Below are 23,137 nucleotides of genomic sequence, written 5' to 3' on the forward strand. Positions count from 1 at the left end.
GTTAAGAATCAGGCAACAGGTCTTAATGTTGTTTTATTCTCTTTTCAGGTAATGGGTTTTGGTTTGTATCTGATGGATGGCAGCGTCAGTAACATCTATAAGCTGGATGCCAAGAAAAGGATAAATCTGAACAAGATTGACAAGTTTTTTAAGGTTGGTTAAGAAGGTTGTCTGTCTTTTGAAAAGGGAGTGGTTATATATTACTTAGGTACATGGGTGGTTGGTCACCTGAGTGACTAGGAATGCGAACTTTGCTGGCTCTGATTACATCATGAAGGTGGTTTCCTACCTATGATTCTTAAAATACATAGGTTTGTATCCATTGAACTCATCCTTTTTGCACAATGATTTCTGCTTGTGCAGTGCAATTTCCCCTCCCTTTTCTTACCTTCTGCCCCTCCAAATCTGTTCTCAAGTGTTTGGGGGACCTCCAGAACCAGATGTGGGGGTTTAAGGGGAGAGGATGTTTCATTGTGAAAGTATATATCATTAAATGCAACCCACTATATTTCAAGTTGACAGCATGTCCAGATGACAAATTCCCCGATGCTTAGTGTTCTGATGTTTCAGGCCAGATGTGTGTGTGTGTTGAAGGCACTATTGCCAGCAGAAGGTCTTGGTTCTGTTCTGGGAATGTTGTAATCTGCCAGCACAAACCACAGGGGGTTTCTTTTTTGGTACCTTTACAAAATAATACTTTTTCCATGGAGAGTCATGATTGCATATCATTGAATTGTAGAGTTAGCTTATGTACCGTATTGTTCGCCCTATAGGACGCACTTTCCCCCTCCAAAAATGAAGGGGAAATGTGTGTGCGTCCTATGGGGCGAATGCAGGTTTTCGCTGAAGCCTGGAGAGCGAGAGGCGTCGGTGCGCACCAACCCCTCTCGCTCTCCAGGCTTCAGGAAGCTATCTGCAAGCCTTGCGCGCCCAGCGGGAGTTTCTGCGGGCTTGCAAGGCTTGCGGGTAGCAGCCTGCAGCCCGAAGCACAGGGCACCCTCCGGAGGGCGCCCCTTGCTTCGCGCAGGTGTCCGCAAGTCTTGCGTGCCTGGCGGGAGTTGCCGCCAGGCTCGCAAGGTTTGCGGATAGCAGCCTGTTCTGGGGTCGGGGGAAGCTCGGGCTTCCCCCGCCCCAGCCCCGCGGATGGGGGGGGGGAATATATATTTTTTATTCATCCCCCCCCCCCAAAAAAACGAGGTGCGTCCTATGGGCCGGTGCGCCCTATAGGGAGAAAAATACAGTATTTGCTGATTGTGTGGCTAAGTCCTGAATGAAACCAGAAGGTGCACATCATTAACTTTGTTTAATTTGTTTTCTCTTGAGTCCAGCAGCTGCAAGTAGTTCCACTGTTTGGCGACATGCAGATCGAACTGGCGAGATACATTAAGACTAGTGCTCACTATGAAGAAAATAAATCTAGGTAAGAACTGAAAAGACACGCTAGCTTGCTTTTTCCAGAAACTACGAAATTGCTCCAAGTCATTCTTGCAGTTCAGTTAAAGAAAATTCATCTGTGGGGCATGGATCTCTTTGCCATGGGACTGTATAAATTTTATTTTCATGCTTTCTTTTCTCTTTTTCCCCCTACCCTAGGTGGACATGCACTTCTTCCAGCAGCAGTCCCCAGTACAACATCTGTGAGCAAATGATCCAGATAAGAGAAGACCACATGCGTTTTATTTCGGAATTGGCTCGTTACAGCAATAGTGAGGTGTGTAGATGAATGCAGGACATGAGTCTTTTGGTGGAATCAGGTTTTATATGCGCCCAACTTGTTACATTAGCAGTCCTAAACATAAAAATTTGCACCCTTTTGAGTGGCAAAGTGCTATTAGTGAATTCCACATTTGTGTGTGTCAGTTTTTAAACAAGTTCCAGACCAGTTTTTTTATACTTCTTTAGAAACAACAACTAGGCACAAGTTTGTTTATGAAAATATATAGCCTGAAAAGGCTGCAAGGGATATGATGTGCATTACCCAGGACTTAATTTGATCCCAGGGTTCATTTCTTAAGTATATTTCAGCCTCAGTTCTAAAATACGTGAAGTAAGGTGGAGAAAGAGCACATTGGTATATTTAACTGGGTCTTTCCGTTCCCTACCCTCTTATTAAGTGGAAAGAGTTCCAGACCAGAGTCAGCTTGACCAGTGGGGAAAATAGTGGTGTAAATGCTTGTTCATCGTAAATTAAAACGCTACTCATTTAAAGCACATGTCTCCCCCACAAAGAATCCTGTGAATTGTAGCTTGTTATGGGTGCTGAGTAAAAGGTAAAGGACCCCTGGACAGTTAAGTCCAGTTAAAGGCAACTATGGGGTTGCGGCGCTCGTCTCACTTTCAGGCCAAGGGAGCCAGCATTTGTCCACAGACAGCTTTCTGGGTCATGTGGCCAGAATGACTAAACCACTTCTGGCTCAACGGGACACTGTGACGGAAACCAGAGTGCACAGAAACCTTCCTGCTGCAGCAGTACCTATTTATCTACTTGCACTGGTGTGCTTTTGAGCTGCTAGGTTGGCAGGAGCTGGGACAGAGCAACAGGAGCTCACCCCGTCGCGGGGATTCAAACTGCCGACCTTCTGATTGGCAAATCTAAGAGGCTCAGTGGTTTAGACCACAGCGCCACCCATGTCCGTGGGTGCTGAGTGGACCAGCATGGGACTACACTATGGGGAAGTGGCTCCAATATTGTAATATGGAAAATGAGCCTCAGCATGTTTTTTTACAAAGGTTTGAAACCCGAAAACCACACACAGATGATTTTGTTTGCACACTAAAACAATTCATGTTTAGTCATGTATGCACTGCATGTTTTAACAAGCATGCTTTTCATTACAGGTAGTGACTGGATCAGGCCGCCAAGAAGCTCAGAAGACCGATGCTGAGTATCGGAAGCTCTTTGACCTTTCTCTCCAAGGTCTTCAACTTCTGTCTCAGTGGAGTGCACATGTTATGGAAGTGGTATGTGCAGGGCAGGCTGTGGAAAGTTCTAAAGAGAAGCAACTGTGAGGGGGGTGGTGGAAATGTTTTGCTGTCACTGTAATCTTTGGATGGCATATTATAGAGCAGCATGTGATATTCTCTTTGCATCCTTTCTTGGATGAGTTAAAGATCTCAAATAGACTCAAAGCTATTATGTGGAGCATGCATCTGAATGTCATATTTGTAGGCTGTGAAGGAATTTTTCCACTAGTTGAGTTGGCATGAGATCTTTGTGGGTTTTTTGTCCACCTTCCTCTTAGTAATATTCATATTAGAATATAAGATTAAAAGCCACTGTTTTACTGTTATGGCCATTTTGCAGAAGCCACTGGAAACACTTCCTTGTGGAAGAGTTCCCCATCATGCAAGTTTCAGTGCCAAAGCTACATGTGGTGAACTTGGTAAAAATATCAATACATTACCTCCACACGCAGAAGCTTGCTTCTATTTTCACGTCATCACTTTATTTGTTATCTTGGGGTGTTGATCTTCCTATTTTAGGGCTTAGCAAGTATTGATCTAATGAAATGCAGTTGCCTGTTCAAAAGCACAATAGTATATAAGCTTTCATTCAGCCTTAGTGGTGTATTGCAGTTGCTACTGTGGTTTCTTAGTTCAGTTTTTGTCGGTTCTGGCCATTCTTAACCCCCTTCATTAATTGCAGTATTCTTGGAAGCTGGTGCACCCAACGGACAAATATTCCAACAAAGATTGTCCAGACAATGCAGAAGAGTACGAAAGAGCAACACGATACAATTATACCAGCGAAGAGAAGTTTGCTCTTGTTGAGGTAAGAAAGAGAAAATGCCTTCTGACCACGATCACCCCCCACCCACCCCCTTTTCTCTTCATGACTTGTGCTTTCTCTAATTATGTGAAAATCAATTTTCCCCCCCATGCAGGTTATAGCGATGATTAAAGGGCTGCAGGTTTTAATGGGGAGGATGGAAAGCGTCTTCAATCATGCCATTCGCCATACCATCTATGCCGCGCTCCAGGATTTCGCCCAGATTACACTTAGAGAACCGTTGAGACAGGCCATCAAGAAGAAGAAGAATGTCATCCAAAGGTGGTGGCTAATGTGCTCTCGTGCCATTTAGCTTTTCTTTCAGCTGCCCAGTATTTGTTAAAAGAAAACATAGCACCTGAGAGCATCTGTTATAATGCGGTGGGACTGTCTTGAATTCTCCCAATGGAAGCTTGAGAATGTTTTTTCTGGATGGGATCCGCAAAACCTGCTGTGTGCAGTCGCTTTCCATCTCCTGGCCACCCGTATTACCCGGTGTCCTACAGACCACATGGCCCAGCAGCTGTGCAGTATTGCCGGAGCTTCTGCAACTGGTCCAAGGAGTTGTGACAGTTCCAAGGCAGCAGTTGCAAGCTCTCTCACGCCATACTTCCCGCAGTTGCAGATGAGCTACTCTGCAACTGTTCTGGCCAGTGATCAGATATTGGGTGGCAATGTACTGGCATTATATGCCTGTCATTAGTTTGGAAAGTAGGAAGAGGATGCTGTATTCATATTTCTTTGGCAGGGCTTTGTAGATTGCATCCTTAGTGGGGCTATTGGGAATTCGTTTCCTCCCAGAACTGCAGTTCCCTTGAGAGAAAGTAATGACAGAGTCACTTTGCATGATGCCTGTTAAACAAAGCTAAACCATACATATCCAGTAACATTTTCCTTCACAAGGGTCTACATCACAGTTGCAATTTTAATAAAAACAACAACCATAACTTTATTATTTATATGCCCCCCATCTGACTGGGTTGCTCCAGCCATTCTGGGCAGCTCCCAACAAAATATTTAAAACACAACAAAACATCAAACATTTAAAACTTCACTATACAGGGCTGCTTTCAGATGTCTTCTAAAAGTTGTGTAGTTATTTATCTTATTGACATCTGGTGGGAAGGCATTCCATAGGGCGGGTGCCACTACCGAGAAGGTCCTCTGCCTGGTTCCCTGTAACTTCACTTCTCACAGTGAGAGAACTGCCAGAAGGCCCCTGGAGCTATAACAGCACTTCATATGTGCGAAGGGGCCTCTACACATTGAAGAAACAGCAGGCCTGTGCAACTTGTCCAAGCACTGGCATTGTACAGCTTCCCTCTTCACTACAACACCCATGTGTTGAGTGCGGGCATCTTAAGGGGAGAGCACAAGGTTCCACCTTCCATAAAAGTTTATGCACATGGATGTCTGTGTGCTGGAGGGAGGGCTACAGATATTCATGCTCAGTATGTGGATGTTGGAGGCAGGTCTGGGAAGTCACTTGACCCTTTGACACAGGACGCCCACTTCATGCAAGGAAAGGCGTTACTTGCACTTGAATGGGAAATCTGAAAGAAACCTGCTGTGTTCTCAGTTATTTAAAAGCAGAGGTTTCCAGGCTTAAGAATTCACAAGGATATGGAATGTTTGCTTTAGCCAATCCGTTGGTGGGAAATGAGGCGTGTTCTCGATATGACAGCTTTAGCCGTCTGTGGAATGTGTGGTGCCTTTAGAATGCATGGGTCAGGATGCTTGTGGTTGTTATGGAAGAGTTCACGCTTTTATCAGGAACTCACATGCCCTCTTGGATCATGACTAGCGTTCTCCAGGCGATCAGAAAGACTGTGTGCGACTGGGAAGGTGGCCGTGAGCCGTTTAATGACCCTGCGCTGAGGGGAGAGAAGGATCCCAAAAGTGGATTTGATGTCAAAGTCCCGAGACGAGCAGTGGGCCCCTCCAGTACCCAGGTAATTTCTCTCTCTCTCTCTTAATTCTGGTATGTGTGTCACTGACTTGATACAGGAATTACTGTGCAATGAACCCATTTAAAAAGATTAGTTATATAAATCCTGTGTAAATCTGGATTAGTAAAAAAAAAAAATCTCATGCAGGGGTACTGTCATTTTAATTTTCTACGCTGATTATTCCCTTTCCATGCCCCCTCCCACAAGCCTTTCCTTTACAGCATGTACCTCCTGTGGGATTAATGCTTCTATATTTAAATTCTGTTTTTACAAAGTTTTAGTTGTTTGTACGTCTGATGCCCTTGTGTTTATCTTCCTGCAATTAAATGGTATATACCTGTTTTCAGTATGGTGTATGTGTGTACACACATATACACATGTAATGGCTTTTCTCTGCCTATGCCTACTGTGGTTTATTGCTGGGGTATTCTCTTCTGATAAAATCTTTTCTTGGCTGTTTCTACTTGTGTGTAGAGATGGGAGAGGCATTTGCTCTGCTTGCATTTTAAAATGTGAACCTCCCTAATTGGCATTTCCCAAACCAATATGTGAGCTGAAATGCAGCAACCTATCGAACTTCACACTCTTTCAGTGCTGTTCTGAAATCTAAAACATATGCATACACCTGTACAGACATACCTTGGAAGTTGAATGGAATCCGTTCCAGAAGTCGGTTGGACTTCTAAAACGTTGGACTTCCAAAAATAATTCAAAAACTGAAACAATCACTTCCAGTTTTTGATTGTTCGGGAGCCGAAACATTTTAGTTCACAGACATTTGGCTTCCGAGGTTCCGCTGTATTAGGGAAGACTGCACGAAAATGTGTGTATTAGTAGAAACAACATACAAATAATGTGCAAAACTGCATCAGGGAAAATTGCTTGCAGAATGTGTGTATTAGGACAAATGCACAATAAAGTGCATTAGGATTTTAATGCTGTGTTTAAAACCAAAATCATAAAATGACACAGCAATTGGGAGTGTACTGAAGATTGAAAAAATGAGAATCAGAATCCAAAATTGGCAGATCGGGCCATCAGTACTTGTGAGTACAATTAAGCTGTTTGTTTTTATTTTTTTGTGATTATAAAATACATTTTAGTCATTTAATTTTATTTAACAGGACTTACATACTGCTTAATCATCAAAACCTCTTAATGTGGTTTATATAAAATATAACACACACATCAAAATTACCAATAGAACCAGATGTTAAAAACAAATGAATCTAATAAAAATAAAATCAGTTTCTAAAATGAACATTAAAATCACACATCTATCAGGGTTTTCTGTCTGGGTAGGGTTGGTAGTTTTTAGCAGACTCTGGAAACATTGCAGAATTCCAAAATGTAAATGTTGCCACTAAGAAGGATTGATTCCTTCCAAGTGTGGAATGAACATTATTTTGTCATATCCCAGTTCCGCAGATTGAAGTGGTCGAGTGGCACAATAAACCTGTCCCAAATTGTTAAGGGCTTTATTTTACCAATAGTAACACCTACTAACTGATCAGCCTGCCAGTGCAGATCTTTGAGCAGAGTTGTAATACACTGACAAGGTCTCACTCCTGCCAGCAATGGTGCTGCAGCATTCTGCATTAACTGCTGTTTCTGGTCCCAAGTGCAAAGGAAGCCCCACTCAGGGTTCATTGCAGTAATCCCAATTTTGAAGTCACCGGTGCCAGGACCACTGTGGTAAATCTCTTCCATTCCAGAAATGGCCACACCTGTCACATCAGCCTCAGCTGGTAAAAGGTGATCCTAGCTATCAAGGCTACTTAGGCCTTGTGGGGAGGGGACTAGATACAGAAGCATATCTGTACCTTTAAGGATAGTGCAACTAGCAATTGGCCAATTTCTTAGATGCAGGAACCATTCATTCACAGCGCCTCTTGTCTTCCCAGGATTCAGGCTCACCTTATTTTCCACCCTCAATCCCATCCCTTTGTTAGGGCACCATAGCCCTTCCTTGATTCAGATGTTGTGCAGAATTAAGACCCAAATCTCTTAATGACTGCTCCAAATAGATATTAAATATTATTTGGGATGAAATAGTGACCTGTGGCACCCCATTGCCTAACTGCCAGGGAGCTGAAAAGCACTCTCCTAATGCTCCTCTCTGGACTCGGTCCCAGACATGGGACAGGATCCACTGCAACACAGGGTTCCCAATCCCCATCCCATGAAGGGGATCCAGGAGAATTCCATGGCCGATCTGTAAGGTGTCTGAAATTTTTTCCTTCGCCGTCTCCCCGCCTTTTGCATTAAGCACCCCAAATTTGGTAGCCATATTGCTCTCTCTACTATTTTAAAGAGAGATCTCAAACATCTGACTTTATTGAGCTACCCTTAATGTGAGGAGGAATGTAACATCATCATCATCATCATCATCATCATTATTATTATTATCATCATCAATATGCCACCTTTCATAAAATGATCTTAGGGCAGTTCACAGAATAAAATACAAGATAAACACAAGTAAATAACTAAACCAAAACAACAAAGCAATAACCCGCCCAACCGTTTTGATTGGTTAGCTGAACAGGATGAGTTTATTGATCCCCCCCCCCACTTCCCCAAAAATCCAATATTAGGAAAACTCTGTAATAATTGTAATATCTGATATAGTAGCTTCTTCAATATTTTAAAACTCAGTGTAAAGTTTGAACACATAACACGGTAAACGTGTGACTTAGCCATAATGCAGAGATAGTGACCAGTCCCACAATAAGCAATAGCATTTTGGATTTGTTCATCATGAACCCATGCTGTGCTGTGAAAGAGTTTTGAAAGCTTAAAACTTTCCAAAATCAGATTGTGATATGGAATGGAGACAGATGGGCAGGGAAACTCTGAAGTTCGGTGGTGGTGGTGGTGGTGAACTATTTCTTGTTGGTGCAATACTTTGGGTGCAGCTGAAGTAGCTCTATAGATTGTAGTATAACCCCCCCCCCCCCCGTGGTTCTCCTTTTTACAGTCTGTTCCACCCTTATCTCTTCCTTCCTTCAGCTCTTCTTCTTTCTCATAGTATAACAGCTTGTTCATTTTTGAGAGATAAGAACATTCCAAACACAGCAGCCTTGGAGCCATCTTGCTGTGTAGTTTTGTGCATTGCTGCTATTAATTTATGAACCGCTTTCCCATAAAACATTCCAAAGAGATTTTAGTGCTACAGCAGGTAACATCTTGCTGCATTGCAACTAGAAATCTTTGTAATTGGGGAAACAAATTCCCAGTGAATTTTGCCCAAGACATTGTGTATCTTTTATGACTTGTAGGGATACAAGAGTCTTATGGGCAGCATTCTCAGCCTTTACAAAATGAACAGGCTAAACAACAAACCTGTCCACCTTTGATGTAGACCAGGGTGGCTTCCGCATACTTCACTGTCTTGCTATTCCTGTCTTAACAAACTAATATACCGTACATTTCTTCTGGTTTTGTATTTTCTCCTTTTCTTATTTACCCATGTGGTTTGTTTTTTTTAATTAACGGACTCTCTCTTCTTCCCCCTTTTTTGCCTCTTCCTTTTCTGTTGGTTTTTAGCTCTACATGGTCCGCACTATGGCAGAGTCCTTGAACTCTGCTGAGCTGTTGAAGCAGCTCAGATCTCTGGGAATGGAAAAGTTATTGCATGTGATAAACAAGTTTCTGAGGCAGTCCTACATCTATCCCACTCTTTTAAACTATGGTGGTAAGGCATTACTTATTATTTTTTAATAGTGTGGTGACACAAACTGTTCCATTGCAAATTGCGGGGCTTTCTTCTTCTTTCTCTTTCTCCCCTCACCGCCTTAGGTTTAATGACTTTTGAACTTCCTTATCAGGTTTCAATTTGAAGTGGAGCAGTCTTTGCGTTGGGCAGTGTGCATCCGTAATGCTGAACTAATGTTCCATATTGTGTTTTTCCCCCCCTGTCACGAATGTTCTGTTCAATAACACAGCTTTACATGGTGAGAACCATGTTAGAGTCCCTCATTGCTGACAAAAGTGGCTCCAAGAAAACTTTGAGAAGTAGCCTTGAGGGGCCCACCATATTGGACATAGAAAAATTCCACCGAGAGTCTTTCTTCTACACTCACTTGATAAATTTCAGTGGTAAGATACACAGATGATCAGTGTCCAGCTTTAGCATGTCCTAATACCTCTAACATAACCTGGGAATATGTTTCCGATTTTGTGTGGCTTACTTTTGTTTTAAAACGATCGCCTGGCTGCTCTTAGAAGCAGGGATTCTGGGCGACATGGACCCCTTGTCTAATCCAGCAAGGCACTTCCTATGTCCTTAACGTGTTGGAACATTGCAAATAACACTGGAAATAAGAGGTTAGATGCTTCATATGCTTTTCCAGTTGGCACGACTTTCCTTTCTTCCTTCGCAAAAATTTCAGCGTAATAAGAGGTCCCAGTATTGAAATCTGCTTAAAATGGCAAAAACGTGTCTGCTAAGTCCTTTTTCTTCTTCTTCTAAAGAGAGAAACCTAATGCCATGCCTTGGCTAAAACAATTTTCTTTGTTTTGGCTGCCATTCTCTCTACTGTTGGCTGTAATCGGAAGCATGTTGTTTTAGTGGATTCACCTACTGACATGTCTCTAGTCTAGTCGTACCACATTGTGTTGTCTTTCCAACTCATGCTGTTTTTGGAACTCTGCTTTGGATGGGAGGAAGACTTTATTCATGTTTATAGTGTTGTCGAAGCGTAATGCTCTTCTCTTTCATTAGCCCTAGTGCCCTTATTGTGCTTCCCGAGTTCAGTGATTCCCAAACAGTGAATTCGGGACCCTCTAGTACCTTTTGAAATAGGTCCCCCACCAGCAATATTGGGCTAGCACAAATCAGAATGACAACAGAGCAGACAGTCTTTGCTCATTTCTACCAGCTGCAATAAATGTCCATAAAAGCAAGGCTTCCTATATGCGCACATCAGACAGGTTGCTGGGAATTTCTCTGTACCCAGCCCTAGTAAATGAATTGCCATGGCTGAAAAGGAGACTCCTTAGAGGTCTGAGGTATGCACTTTTGAAGTTTGGGAATCACTGCTCTAGTCCAGTGTTTCCCAACCTTGTGCCTCCAGCTGTTTTTGAACTACAACTCCCATCATCCCTGACTAGCAAGACCAGTGGCAAGGGATGATGGGAATTGTAGGCCAAAAACAGCTGGAGGCACAAGGTTGGGAAACACTGCGTCGACTGAAAACACTGCTGCCATGACGAGCTGGAAGGAACCTTTGACATATCTGATAGTGTCTTACGAGCAATTTCACTTGCTGTCATTACTTTCTGCCCCTCCATATAAAAAAATTTGTACTAATTTTGATCAGCACAAACCATACGGAGTGAGAGAATTCCACCATTTAATTGAGTGAATAGAAGGATGACAGATGTTGCAAGACAGTCCCCTCTCTTCTGCACTTCCTTATTAACCAAAGCTGGGAAATGTGGCATTCATGGCACTAGCACAAGCTGGGAGACCAGTTTAGAACGTGTGGGCATGCATGTGTGCGCCCCTAAATTGTCTAGTTGGCCATTCTTCCAGTAGTGTTTTCAGTGATGAAACCATTTATGCTTCTGCTGGGTGGTTGTTGATAGCAGCTGTATTTAACTTTGTAGGTTCTCCATTTGAAAACCGGTTTTGGTTTCCTTTCCATGCATAACTCTAGTCACCCTCTTTCACTTTCGTTTGTTCATTCATACAACACCTGCACCGCTAGAATAGTGCTGCTTCTGTGTGTACGTGTGCTTATTTTCTCCCTCGCAAGAGTGTTGATTTGGTATCATTTCTTCTTCCATAAGAAACCCTGCAGCAGTGCTGTGACTTGTCCCAGCTGTGGTTCAGGGAGTTCTTTTTGGAGTTGACAATGGGCAGAAGGATCCAATTTCCCATCGAGATGTCTATGCCTTGGATTCTGACCGACCACATTTTGGAGACCAAGGAAGCATCGATGATGGAGTAAGCCTGATGTGATTCTATCACTTCTTGTTGAGTAGTAGATGCAGAAAATTCTGGTGATGATGAGATTAGAGGCTTAGTGGGGTAGTCTAGTAAGCAGAATAGAAACCTCTTTTTCAAGTAAGAAGTTGAAAGAGGACAGGTGGCCCCCAGAATTACCTCCACTCACCCACTTTTTCCAGCTTCAGATTGTCGGAGCAGACAAACATCCCCCCCACCCCCTGGATGCTGGGCTCTGTTGCCTTCTCAGGTCATCTTCAGTACTTTGCCCTAAAATTTTTCAAGACCTCCATTGCCCACTTTACTCATGGACTAAGGATGGGTTCAGTTTTACCAGTCATTTCCCTCTTTTTCCGCTTGTAACATTCTTCCTCCACTTCTAACAACCGCTTTAGAGCTCCTTGGTTTGGATCAGAAGAGCTGCTAGGGTACTGGATTGCTAGTGCTCAAAAAAGAACACTCTTGACACATTCTTAGCTACCTCTAGTCAGTCTTTGTGCCACAGAAGTCCCCACGGCCTTTTCGTTTTGGGTAATGTATGTAATATTGGAGCATCCCTTCTTCCCACTTGTAGTCATGATGGTTGGAACTGGAGTATTTCTAGATTGTGACTCATCACCAGCTTTGAACAACTATATGCTTGCTAGTTACCAGAATTTTTAGAATGGATAACTTGCGTTTTGTTGATGGCCATTTATACACTCATTGTATTCATCTGTGGCAAGTCTATTACGTCAGGGGACAGGAATATTTTACACATGTGCCTGAAAAAATAACATATTGTCTTCTTTTAGATACGTGCTGTATTCTTTGGATCTTTATAATGACAGTGCCCACTACGCACTTACCAAATTCAAGAAGCAGTTCCTCTATGATGAAATTGAGGCAGAGGTAAGATAATTGAATCTGTGTTGATGGTTGAAAATCTGTTCAGCATTAGCACATGCGATTGAATTTATTATTAGGTAAAGATGAAGAGATGGTGTGAGGAGAACCTAAGTGAATGACAGGCACACAAATGCATGTTCATAACTCCTTAATTTGCATGCAGGGAGCAAGCATTAGTGAATCTAGCACACAGACATTCCTCATGTCTAGGTCGTTGGAACAAGATTTCGTGCCACCCATGTGTGATATTATTTTATTATTAAATGCATTTTCATTGCCTTTCTACTCACAAAAACCCCCAAGACAGTGTACCGTTTAGGCAGAACAACGCAGGTTAAAATACCTAGTAGAACAAAGCCATTATTAAAACCAGAGAGTGGAATTTACAACCCATCAAAAGCCTGGTGGAACGAAACAGTTTTTACAGCTCACCTAAAGCTGCTCCAGCCCTAACTTCCCAAGGGAGGGAGTTCCACTGTTGGGCATTGCAGCAGAAAAGACCCAGTTGCAAGTACCGACCAAGCTTCTCTGGGTGGTGAGTTTGAACTGACTCCATTAAGAAGAATTGTGCTTGAAGCTGCATGGATGTGCGAAGGCCTATACAAGCATAAGAAACTGCCTTAGACTAGGTCAGACTGTGCCTCTCTAGATCAATGCTGCCTTTCGTGCTGCTTGTTGGTGTTGATGTGGTGTCCCCTTCGTGTATGGGGCTCAGGGCAGTCCTGTTTCTCCCCCACTTCACACACACACACACACACACACACACACTGCCTACACCCTAAAAGGGGGGGCCTGATGCAAATGGAAAATGTAGTCTACAAAGGCTGCAGAAGTAGATATCCAAAGGGAAATGTACTTAAGTAAATACCGTGTTTTAACTGAGCAATTCATATGTTGCGTCTTCAGGTCAATTTGTGCTTTGATCAGTTTGTCTACAAGCTGGCAGACCAGATATTTGGATACTACAAGGTGATGGCAGGAAGGTAAGTAGTCGTGTTCAGCAACTTTTTAAAGCATTCATGTTATGATTTTTGAAATGCAGCTTTTCATCAACTGTTCACCAAATGTTCTCCCTTTCCAAATAGCCTGCTTTTAGATAAACGGTTAAGATCAGAATGCAAGAATCAGGGAGCAACGATTCCCTTGCTAACATCTAACCGGTATAATACACTCCTAAAGCAGAGACATGTTCAGGTTAGTAAGTATATGGCATTCTTGGACTCTTCCACACCCCCCCCGTTTTAATTATCTCTCCTTCAACTTCACTGTGTTGATGCTTGAGGGGCCCATCTTACAATATGTACAAGACACAAGCTTGTTTTTCGATCAACTTGGCTTTGGAAATCTTTTGGCAAAGTCTCTCACGAAAGGGTCTGAAAGTAATCCTAGCAGTTGGGTGGGTTGTTTTAAGTCCTGGTTTAAGTCACTGATTTGATTAAAGTTTCCAGCTTTGTTTTCTGAACAAGCAAGCATTCTAACTGGGTGCAATTAAAGTACATAGTTGCAATTCAGGAGACTCTTTGGATGGAAGATCAAACAGGATGATCTACTCTAGGTTGGCAAATGTTTCTGACTCCTTGTTTAATGATAGCAACAAATAACAAAAAGGCTCTGTGCTTCCACCCAAATAGGCTGCTGAAATGCAGAGAGCTTGAAGGGAAAGGAATAGGGATTGGATTTGGATGTGAAAGGACTTCAAGCCCAGTTCTGGTACTGAAAACCAGTTCCTAGACTGAGCACGCCCTTGGAGGCACCTTAATTCTAAATAATTGCTCCCACTAAATCAGGAAGGGGGAACTTTGGCTCCCTGATGTTACTGAACTGCAATGCCCAACATCCCTGACCGTTCCTGATAGGGCTGATGCTGTTCCACTGAGCTACTGTTTTGCACCAGAGTCCAGTTGTTGGACCAGTTGGGTTTTGTTCTAGATCCTTCAAGCCTGTAGTCTACCCATCTTCTGATGTATACCACTCAGGACCAGAATACACAGCCTCTGCTCATGCAACCCATCTACCTTTTTGCACTACAGACTTTAGATCTCATTAAGATAGCAATTGTGAAAGTCCTACTTTCTACCTCTATACATGTATGTAACAGTGCTAAGCAACAAGGAACTCTAAAAGGCAAGAGCTGGAAGTCAGTAGACAGAACATTACACAGAGAAACTAGGTTTCTGTGCAGTTTGATTTGTTAAATATTCATAATTTGCTCATTATAAACATTATAAACATTTACTGTAATGTATAGAGCAATCCTAATTCTGCCTTAGCTGAGCCACTGCTGCAGTCAAAGATGGTCAGGGCAGGGTGGATTTTTTTCCTTTTCTTTTAACAATGATGTAAACAAGATTGTATCCTATATAGGATTGCATTCTCTGTATAGATTTGGGAAACTTGTGTGTCTCTCTGTGTGTGTGTGTCTGTGTACCACTTAATTTGATGCAACAATTTGGAATTTCTTTTGCTTCAGCTTCTTGGTCGGTCAATAGATCTGAACCGCCTGATCACTCAGCGAATTTCAGCAGCCATGTACAAATCCATGGAACTAGCCATCGGTCGGTTTGAGAGTGAGGACTTGACCTCCATCGTCGTAAGTATTGAGGCACATGAGTGCTGCTCAGATTCATGTGAGGTCAGGAATTGGCTGAAGATTTCAAGTTCAGCAACCTGTCTTAAACCGTTGCTTTCCTAATATTGCACCAGGTTAATGAGGGGAAGGGGGGAGCCCTTTGTAACATGGCACATCTCTTCCCCTACCGCCCTGTCAAATGTTACCTTGTCCTTGACTGCTCAGATGTACTTGGGATGAGAGGAGGTGAAAGAACTCCAATATTTGTGAGCCTGGTTTTATGGCACGGCTAATGGGAAGCAAAAGTTGAAGAGCTCTTAATGTCAGGAAGTGTATTTTTTAGTTCAAGAAGCTCCTCTTCCTTAAACCTGTGTTAATAAAATATAGACATTTCACCTGTGGGCATTAATTGGGTCTCTGCGGAGACACATAAACAAACCCTTCACATGCAAAACTAAAGTTGTCTGCTCTTAGGAAGCGATTTTAAATACGAAAGAATGGTAACTCCTCTGTCGATTTTATTCTGTCTTTACAAAGCATGTAATACTTGACTGTTGGCTTATAAACACGTCCAGATTTTTGTGGTCACATTCTTAAAGCTTCTGTTTTGTTGTAGACTTTGGCAAGATTTTCAATGTGCCCTTCCCTCCCTCTCACTGTCTCTTTCCTTCTTTATTTATTTTTGCTTCTTCTCAGGAATTGGATGGACTGGTTGAAATAAACAAGTTGACACACAAGCTTCTGAGCAGATACATGACTCTAGACAGTTTTGATGCCATGTTTAGAGAAGCCAACCATAATGTATCTGCTCCGTATGGAAGAATCACCCTTCACGTCTTTTGGGAGCTCAATTACGATTTTCTTCCGAATTACTGCTACAACGGGTCCACTAACAGGTTAGTGTCACATATTGTAGTGTGTGTGTGTGTGTGTGTTTAATTGCATTTAGCTTCACTGACTCTGAATCTACCTTGGTTTGCCAAATAGCTACATCTTAGCAGTTGCTCCACAAGCTCAGAAGCTTTGTTAAGAGCAAAAATTAATTTTACTCTGAATACATTGGGATTAAAAAAATAATAATGTGCATTTTTAAACAAAAAAACAAAAACCTAGCCTATGGTGCTGTGTGTTCAGGGACTTCTAATTGTCTTCTGTGGGAAAGATTACGCTAAGCATGCACGATCGCTTCCTTTTCAAAGAAGAAAATTAACTCCCTGCAGCTGCAGTGCTCAGTGTGCAAAGAGGAACTGTTGGCTTGTGGCCTAAATATTTAAGAATATACAGTATAATAAATTACAAACATTTTAGTTGCCACCTTCAGCTTCTTTTCATCCAGCAAATGTCAGATAATTTTACATGTTTTCCCCCCACATGCATTATTACATATACGCTGGTAGTTTTTTTAATTGTTCTCATCATGTGCATTTAGTGGAATGTCATCCTCTATTGTAGCCTACAGTTTTATATGATGAAACTGTAGTGCATAAAGAGGAAGCTTGAATGAACAAAGACTTGGTTGGAGGTTATTTAAGCAGAACAGACTATGTAAAAGAAGTAGGCCCTGAGTCGCGTTTTCTATGCCTACTTAAAATTCACCTGCTCACCCAGCTGTTTCCTGGCTATTAACTTGCTTATAATCAGTATATATTTTTCTGGGGGTACTCAGAGGTACACAGCATCAGCATCTTCCCTTGCCCCCCAAATGTTAAAAATGTGGCACTTACTGTAACAACTTATTGGTGCAGACTGGCACCTTCCCCCCCCCAAAGAACACCTGCATAGGTGTTCCCTGACAACCCTGTCTCAAAGCAAGTCCTCCTTGGCCACACACAGCTTTGTTCTGTGTGATCGAAGCAGGAACAACCTACATTGGCATGCTACAGATGGGACACCTGGATGCCTTGCAGGGAGGTGTACCATACCGCAGTGTAGGACCAGAATAAAAGAGTGTTTGGCATGCTGTGTATGTAGGTGCACTTATGTAAAGCCAATCCTGGGATCTGTGTGTTTATGTGCACACTGGGTCTTAAGTTTACTGAGCAAAAGTGCATTCTTAATTGGGTGGAGGAAATTATAATCACTGCCTATTCTTCAAACAGCAGCTGAACATAGTTCTTACACTTACCAAGTTCTGATTGTTGTGCCCTGGAGGTCTTTTGGGAAGAAAATGACCTCAAGTCTTTCATAAATATCAGATAGATCTAAATAACCATGTGCATGAAGGAAATAGCTGCTAGCGGCTGCTACCACAAGAGTACAGTATACTGTACGTGGGTGGCGCTGTGGTCTAAACCACTGAGCCTCTTGGGCTTGCCGATCAGAAGGTCGGCAGTTCAAATCCTCATGACGGAGTCAGCGTCCGTTGCTCTGCCCCAGCTCCTGCCAACCTAGCAGTTTGAAAGCACGCCAGTGCAAGTAGATAAATAGGTACCATTGTGGTGGGAAGGTAAACAGCATTTCCATGCGTTCTGGCTTACGTCACGGTATCTTGTTGTGCCAGAAGCGGTTTAGTCACCGCTGTCACATGACCTGGAAAGCTGTCTGTGGACAAACACCGGCACCCTCGGGCTGAAAGCAAGATGATCACCACACCCCATAGTTGCCTTTGACTGGACTTAACCATCCAGGGGTCCTTTACAGTATAGATGCTCAACAGCAGTAGTCTTTTCAGACCTGGAACCTCCTCTTAGTCTAAGCATGTTTTTCTTATTCTCCCGCTACTCCCCAATTTATTTGTATGGTAAATAATTTTTTATGGTAAATAAATGTATTTATTTGTACCAACCCTTTATAGCAGTTCTCAGGCTTTTACTTGTGCAACCTCTTGAAACAAGCCTTTACACTAGTGGAGTATTGCACTAGTGGGTTTAGCTTCACTTGCCTCAGCAACCCTCCAGGATGAGGTACAGTTTCTGTCACACATTGGACACTGCCCTCATTTGCACCTTAACATTCCTAAGGAAAATTGGTTGTTCTAACGCAGTGTTTCCCAACCTTTTTTGGGCAAAGGCACACTTGTTTCATGAAAAAAATCTTGAGGCACACCACCATTAGAAAATGTTAAAAAATTTAACTCTGTGCCTATATTGACTATATAAAAAGTACAGTGGTGCCTCGCAAGACGAAATTAATTCGTTCCGCAAGTCTCTTCGTCTTGCGAGTTTTTCGTCTTGCGATGCACAGTTTCCCATAGGAATGCATTGAAAATCAATTAATGCGTTCCTAGGGAAACCGCCTTCAGACCAGGTCCGGGGACAGTCTGTCCCCCGACCTCTTCTGAAGGCTGGGGGGGGGGGGGGACAAGGGCTTTTCTTCCCACTGCCAGCCTTCAGAAGGCTGTTCTGAAGGCTGGCGGTGGGAAGAAAAGCCCTTCTTCCCACCTCCCGCCCCGCAAGCTCCGGGGACAGGAGGGCTTTGCTGCCGACCGCCAGCATTTTAAAAGCCCCTGCTGTCCCGGGGCGATTTTAAAATGCTGGCGGGCGGGAGCGAAGCCTCCGCTGCCCCGAGGAGATTTTAAAATGCTGGGGGTCGGCAGCGAACGCTTCGCTCCCGCCCGCCAGCATTTTAAGATCGCCCGGGGCAGCGGAGAAGTCTCCGCTGTCCCGGGAAGGCAGGCGGGGGGAGCAAAGACCTTTGCCCCCGCCTGCCTTCAGAAGAGGTCCAGGACCTCGTTCCGATGCCCGGCGGCGGGGTGCAAGGTTCCCGCCCCACCGCCCGGCATCGGGGCATCGTTCCGATGCCCGGCGGCGGGGTGCGAGGTTCCCGCCCCACCGCCCCGCTTCGGAGCAGCGCTCCGAAGCGGGGCGGCTGGGGCAGGTGTTCCCGCCCCACCGCCCCGCTTCGGAGCACCGGGAGAAGCGATCTCCCCGCAGCCCCTTGCTTCAAAAGAGGTCCGGGGGTAGCGGGGAAGAAGCGCTGCGCTTCCCGCTGCCCCCGGACCTCTTTTGAAGCAAGGGGCTGCGGGGAGATCGCTTCTCCCCGCAAACCCTTGCTTCAAAAGAGGTCCGGGGGCAGCGCGAAGCGCTTCCCGCTGTCCCCGGACCTCTTTTGAAGCAAGGGGCGGTGGGGAGAAGTGATCTCGGGCGCCGCACCGCGGCGCACTGCTCGCTCCTCTTTCCGCGCAGGCGCCTTCTCTCGCTCTTTCGCCTCCTTTTCTTTCTCTCTCGATGGTCCGCCTACAAAGGAGCGAGGGAGGCGCCCGCCATGTTTGGATTTGCATCCAGCAGGAGATGCTGCCGCCGCCCCACCTCTCCCGCCTCCCTCCCACGGCACACCAGGCAAGGTCTCACGGCACACTAGTGTGCCGCGGAACACCGGTTGGGAAACACTGTTCTAACGTATTTAAAAAGTTCTTCTCTCCACACACACAATATATATATATATTTGGCATTCAGCCGCTAAATCACTGGGAATTCATAATTCTGTGTAGTACTACTTGATGCTAGAGAACTCAAGTTCGCAGGATAATCAGTTAGATACAGTCGTACCTCGAGTTACAAATGCCTCAGGTTACAAACGCTTCAGGTTACAAACTCCGCTAACCTGGAAGAGTTACCTCGAGTTGAGAACTTTGCCCCAGGATGAGAACGGAATTCGTGTGCCAGCAGTGCAACAGCAGCAAGAGGCCCCATTAGCAAAAGCATGCCTCTGGTTAAGAACAGTTTCAGGTTAAGAACGGACCTCCAGAACGAATTAAGTTCGTAACTAGAGGTACCACTGTATATAACAATAGGCAGGTTATACACAATCACTATATTTATGGCCTTAGTTGCTGCATCAGCTAGAATACGTACATTTAATCTTTTGCTACAAACATATTTTATTGAGCCAATTGTTTGTTTTCGCTTAAAAAAACAACCAACAGCTGCAAACTACATCCATTTTGTTCTGTGGATTTTATATTGATTTTAAATTGTTAACAGGTTTTTCTGCATTTGCAAAAAAGCTTTTTATGACTAGGGTCAAGTATTGAGGTCATTCCTGAAAAAGCATTACGTTAAAACTGCACTTTAAGCTGCACTAGCTGTTTGTAATGGTTTGCTTTTGATAATGAAGTAAGATTAAATAGTTGGGTGGTGTGCTATTAAAGCAAGTGGGCATTTACTAATTGCATCTATTTGTATTTGGTCTTCTTTGCATCTATAAGACCAAATGCAAAGGGTGTTGATTTGGGAACATTAGCAAGGAAAAAAGGAAGAGAGGCATTGAAATCGACAGCAAATACCCATGGTGCTCCTTACAGGATGTACAGTAGCATGATGGCCAGGGCTTTACCTGAAAGTAAGCCCCACTGAATACAGTGGGACCTCAGGTAAACATGCCTACAGTTGCGCTGTAAGAGTGTGAGTTTGAAGTGGCTTTAAGCAAGCTACTGTTCCTAAGTCACAGCCCCTAGGCTGAGGTGCTATATAAATAGGTAAAGGTAAAGGGACCCCTGACCATTAGGTCCAGTCGTGACCGACTTTGGGGTTCCGGCGCTCATCTCGCTTTATTGGCCGAGGGAGCCGGCGTACAGCTTCCGGGTCATGTGGCCAGCATGACTAAGCCGCTTCTGGCGAACCAGAGCAGCGTACGGAAACGGCGTTTACGTTCCCGCCGGAGCGGTACCTATTTATCTACTTGCACTTTGACGTGCTTTCGAACTGCTAGGTTGGCAGGAGCAGGGACCGAGCAACGGGAGCTCACCCTGTCGTGGGGATTCGAACTGCCGACCTTCTGATTGGCAAGTCCTAGGCTCTGGTTTAACCCACAGCACCACCCACGTTCCTCCATAATAAGCAAGTTATGTTTCTGTTTCGTCTTGGATATGTTTATTATCATAAGATTTGCATTTTCCTCACAGAGGAAATAGGGGAGTGGGGGGAGAGAGTGCTGCTGTACTCAGGTCCTGTTTGTGGGCTTCTCGCAGGCAACTTTGGCCATTGTGAAAACACTATATGTAGATGGGCCACTAGCCTCATCCTGCAGACTTTTTGTTAAGTTGTGGGCAAACATATCAGACGACACAGCGATTCTTCAAACAGCTCTTCTTTATTCAGATGCCAGAACAGAACTAAGCTGAGGGGCTCAGTCAGCCTGCTTATATAGAGCTCCAGAACAATGTAACTGTTGCCATTTTCTAAAACTATCCAATCACTGAACGTCACTTTTCGATCCTTCATTTGCATACAAAACTATCCAATCACTGAACGTCACTTTTCGATCCTTCATTTGCATAACTATCTACAGTATCCCCCTGCTGGCCCAGGGTGAGAACTTCAGTACATAACACCTTTCTATTGTTCTTATGATATCAAGAAGTAATACTTGATATCTTATGATATCAAGAAGGAGCAGTTTAGAGCTCCTTACTCATAATGTGATGGTAATCTATACAAAAACAAGCCTATAAGGTAGGCCAGTATTACTTTCCAGGGATACTAGTCCACTTCTGTTTGACCCTTTTACTGTTTTGATACATCAGCCTTTGGAGTAATAGTTTGCACACTGTGTTCTTGTAGCACCTTGTCCAGCTAATACAGATTAGAAATATTATTGCCAGTGCTTTGTACAACCTGTCGCTAACATTCGGTAAATATTTCGTAGTTGTATTCAGTTTTATTTAGATGGTGCCTCTTTTGTCTGAAACTCATGCTTGGAATTGTACTGCCTGAAAGGGAAATGAAAACACTTTAAAAACCTGGGTGGTGTTTTTGTCAATTGCTCTCCCCCCCAAAAAAAGCGTTGGAAACATTTTGATTTGTGTAATCTACTTTACGTCGACTGCTTAGTGCTCTGCTGATGAAAATGAGTAAATTGCTAGGAAAGTCATCATCCAGAGATTAAAAAGTGGCATGACCTGATTATATTGATGCATGCCAAAAAACCCTACAATTTAGCAACATAGCGTAGCGAAGTAGATTTTGGTGAAATAATTTTATTGGAGGAGCTAGAAGGAAAACACATCTGTAGCTGGTCTCCCTTAGCTGTTTGAACATGTGAGAGAAATTATAAAAGTTATCTGAAGTTAAAACAGGGAATGTTGGTGGGTCGAAGCCAGGGTGTGTGTTCTAAAAGTAGCCTTCAGGAGCGCCTAAACATTACTGAAGATGTCTGGAACAGATCCTTGCCAATGGCCAGTACAATAAAGTTATTTGGATTGGACAAGATGCCAGAAAAAAAGAGTGCAAGAAGACTGTAGAAAAATCTAACACCACTTCTGTTTAGTGCGGGCCATTCAACCACAGTGTGCTATTGATCAGTATATTAATGAGCATTCATTGTAAGAGGCTTTTAAGGGTTGCATCTAATGGTGTACTCGTCTGATAGTAAGCTTTCCATCAATGGGAGGGAAGCAGTTGTTGACAATTCCTGCTCTTCCTTTACCTCCCCCTTTGCTGGTAAATCTCCCCCATTTTGTTGACAGAAACCTTACAGATTAGATGTAAACGTGTGTATCACTTACGCAAGAGACAATAGCAAAAAAAGGTGCATCAATACATAGTGAAACATAAACCAAACAGTAGTTTGTATGGGATCGTAGCATCATGTCAGTAACTTCAATCCAAATGATACTCTCTTCTGGGAGGAATCCAAAGCGTGAACAAATAATGGACTTGTAGTTAGCATGGAAAGATCCAATCCCTCATCCCCACCCCTGTTTAATGTAATGAAATCTTCTGTTTTGGAGTTTTCATATTATCTACAGTGTATATAAATCCTGTGATGCATGAGAAAAGATTTCCCTATCGTATCCCTCAGAATTTCAGCTCCACATTAGAAATAAGCTGGCTGTTTTGTTTTTTCCCCAAATGTGGTGTAGAAATGTAAATTGTTGTGTTATCTTGTTTGATTTATATAGGTTTGTTCGAACAGTACTACCATTTTCCCAGGAATTCCAGAGAGATAAGCAGCCTAATGCACAGCCACAATATCTGCATGGATCAAAGGTTAGAATTTTCCCATACTTGTTTTTTTCTGTGGTAGATGTTGGAAAATTACACCCCACAGCTTATTAATTCTTGCGCCGT

At 43.5% G+C, this 23,137-nt stretch overlaps 1 protein-coding gene across 3 annotated transcripts in view; it reads left to right on the forward strand.

Moving 5' to 3' along the window:
- Positions 1–23,137, forward strand: part of CYFIP1 (cytoplasmic FMR1 interacting protein 1) — a 65,540-nt gene that overhangs the window by 21,870 nt on the left and 20,533 nt on the right. The window contains exons 9-23 of one of the 3 annotated variants that reach the window (XM_028727816.2): positions 49–153; positions 1,329–1,420; positions 1,594–1,711; positions 2,839–2,961; positions 3,647–3,772; positions 3,885–4,051; positions 5,574–5,721; positions 9,268–9,415; positions 11,515–11,671; positions 12,466–12,562; positions 13,466–13,542; positions 13,645–13,753; positions 15,030–15,149; positions 15,825–16,024; positions 22,969–23,056. In XM_028727816.2, coding sequence (XP_028583649.1) covers positions 49–153; positions 1,329–1,420; positions 1,594–1,711; positions 2,839–2,961; positions 3,647–3,772; positions 3,885–4,051; positions 5,574–5,721; positions 9,268–9,415; positions 11,515–11,671; positions 12,466–12,562; positions 13,466–13,542; positions 13,645–13,753; positions 15,030–15,149; positions 15,825–16,024; positions 22,969–23,056 — 1,875 coding nt within the window. Of the gene's footprint in view, positions 1–48; positions 154–1,328; positions 1,421–1,593; positions 1,712–2,838; positions 2,962–3,646; positions 3,773–3,884; positions 4,052–5,573; positions 5,722–9,267; positions 9,416–9,665; positions 9,820–11,514; positions 11,672–12,465; positions 12,563–13,465; positions 13,543–13,644; positions 13,754–15,029; positions 15,150–15,824; positions 16,025–22,968; positions 23,057–23,137 lie in introns of those variants that run through there. The other 2 variants (XM_028727815.2, XM_077927565.1) reach the window with 2 other exon arrangements.

Source organism: Podarcis muralis, chromosome 4, assembly GCF_964188315.1.
Source record: "Podarcis muralis chromosome 4, rPodMur119.hap1.1, whole genome shotgun sequence".
NCBI classification, from domain to species: Eukaryota; Metazoa; Chordata; class Lepidosauria; order Squamata; family Lacertidae; genus Podarcis; species Podarcis muralis.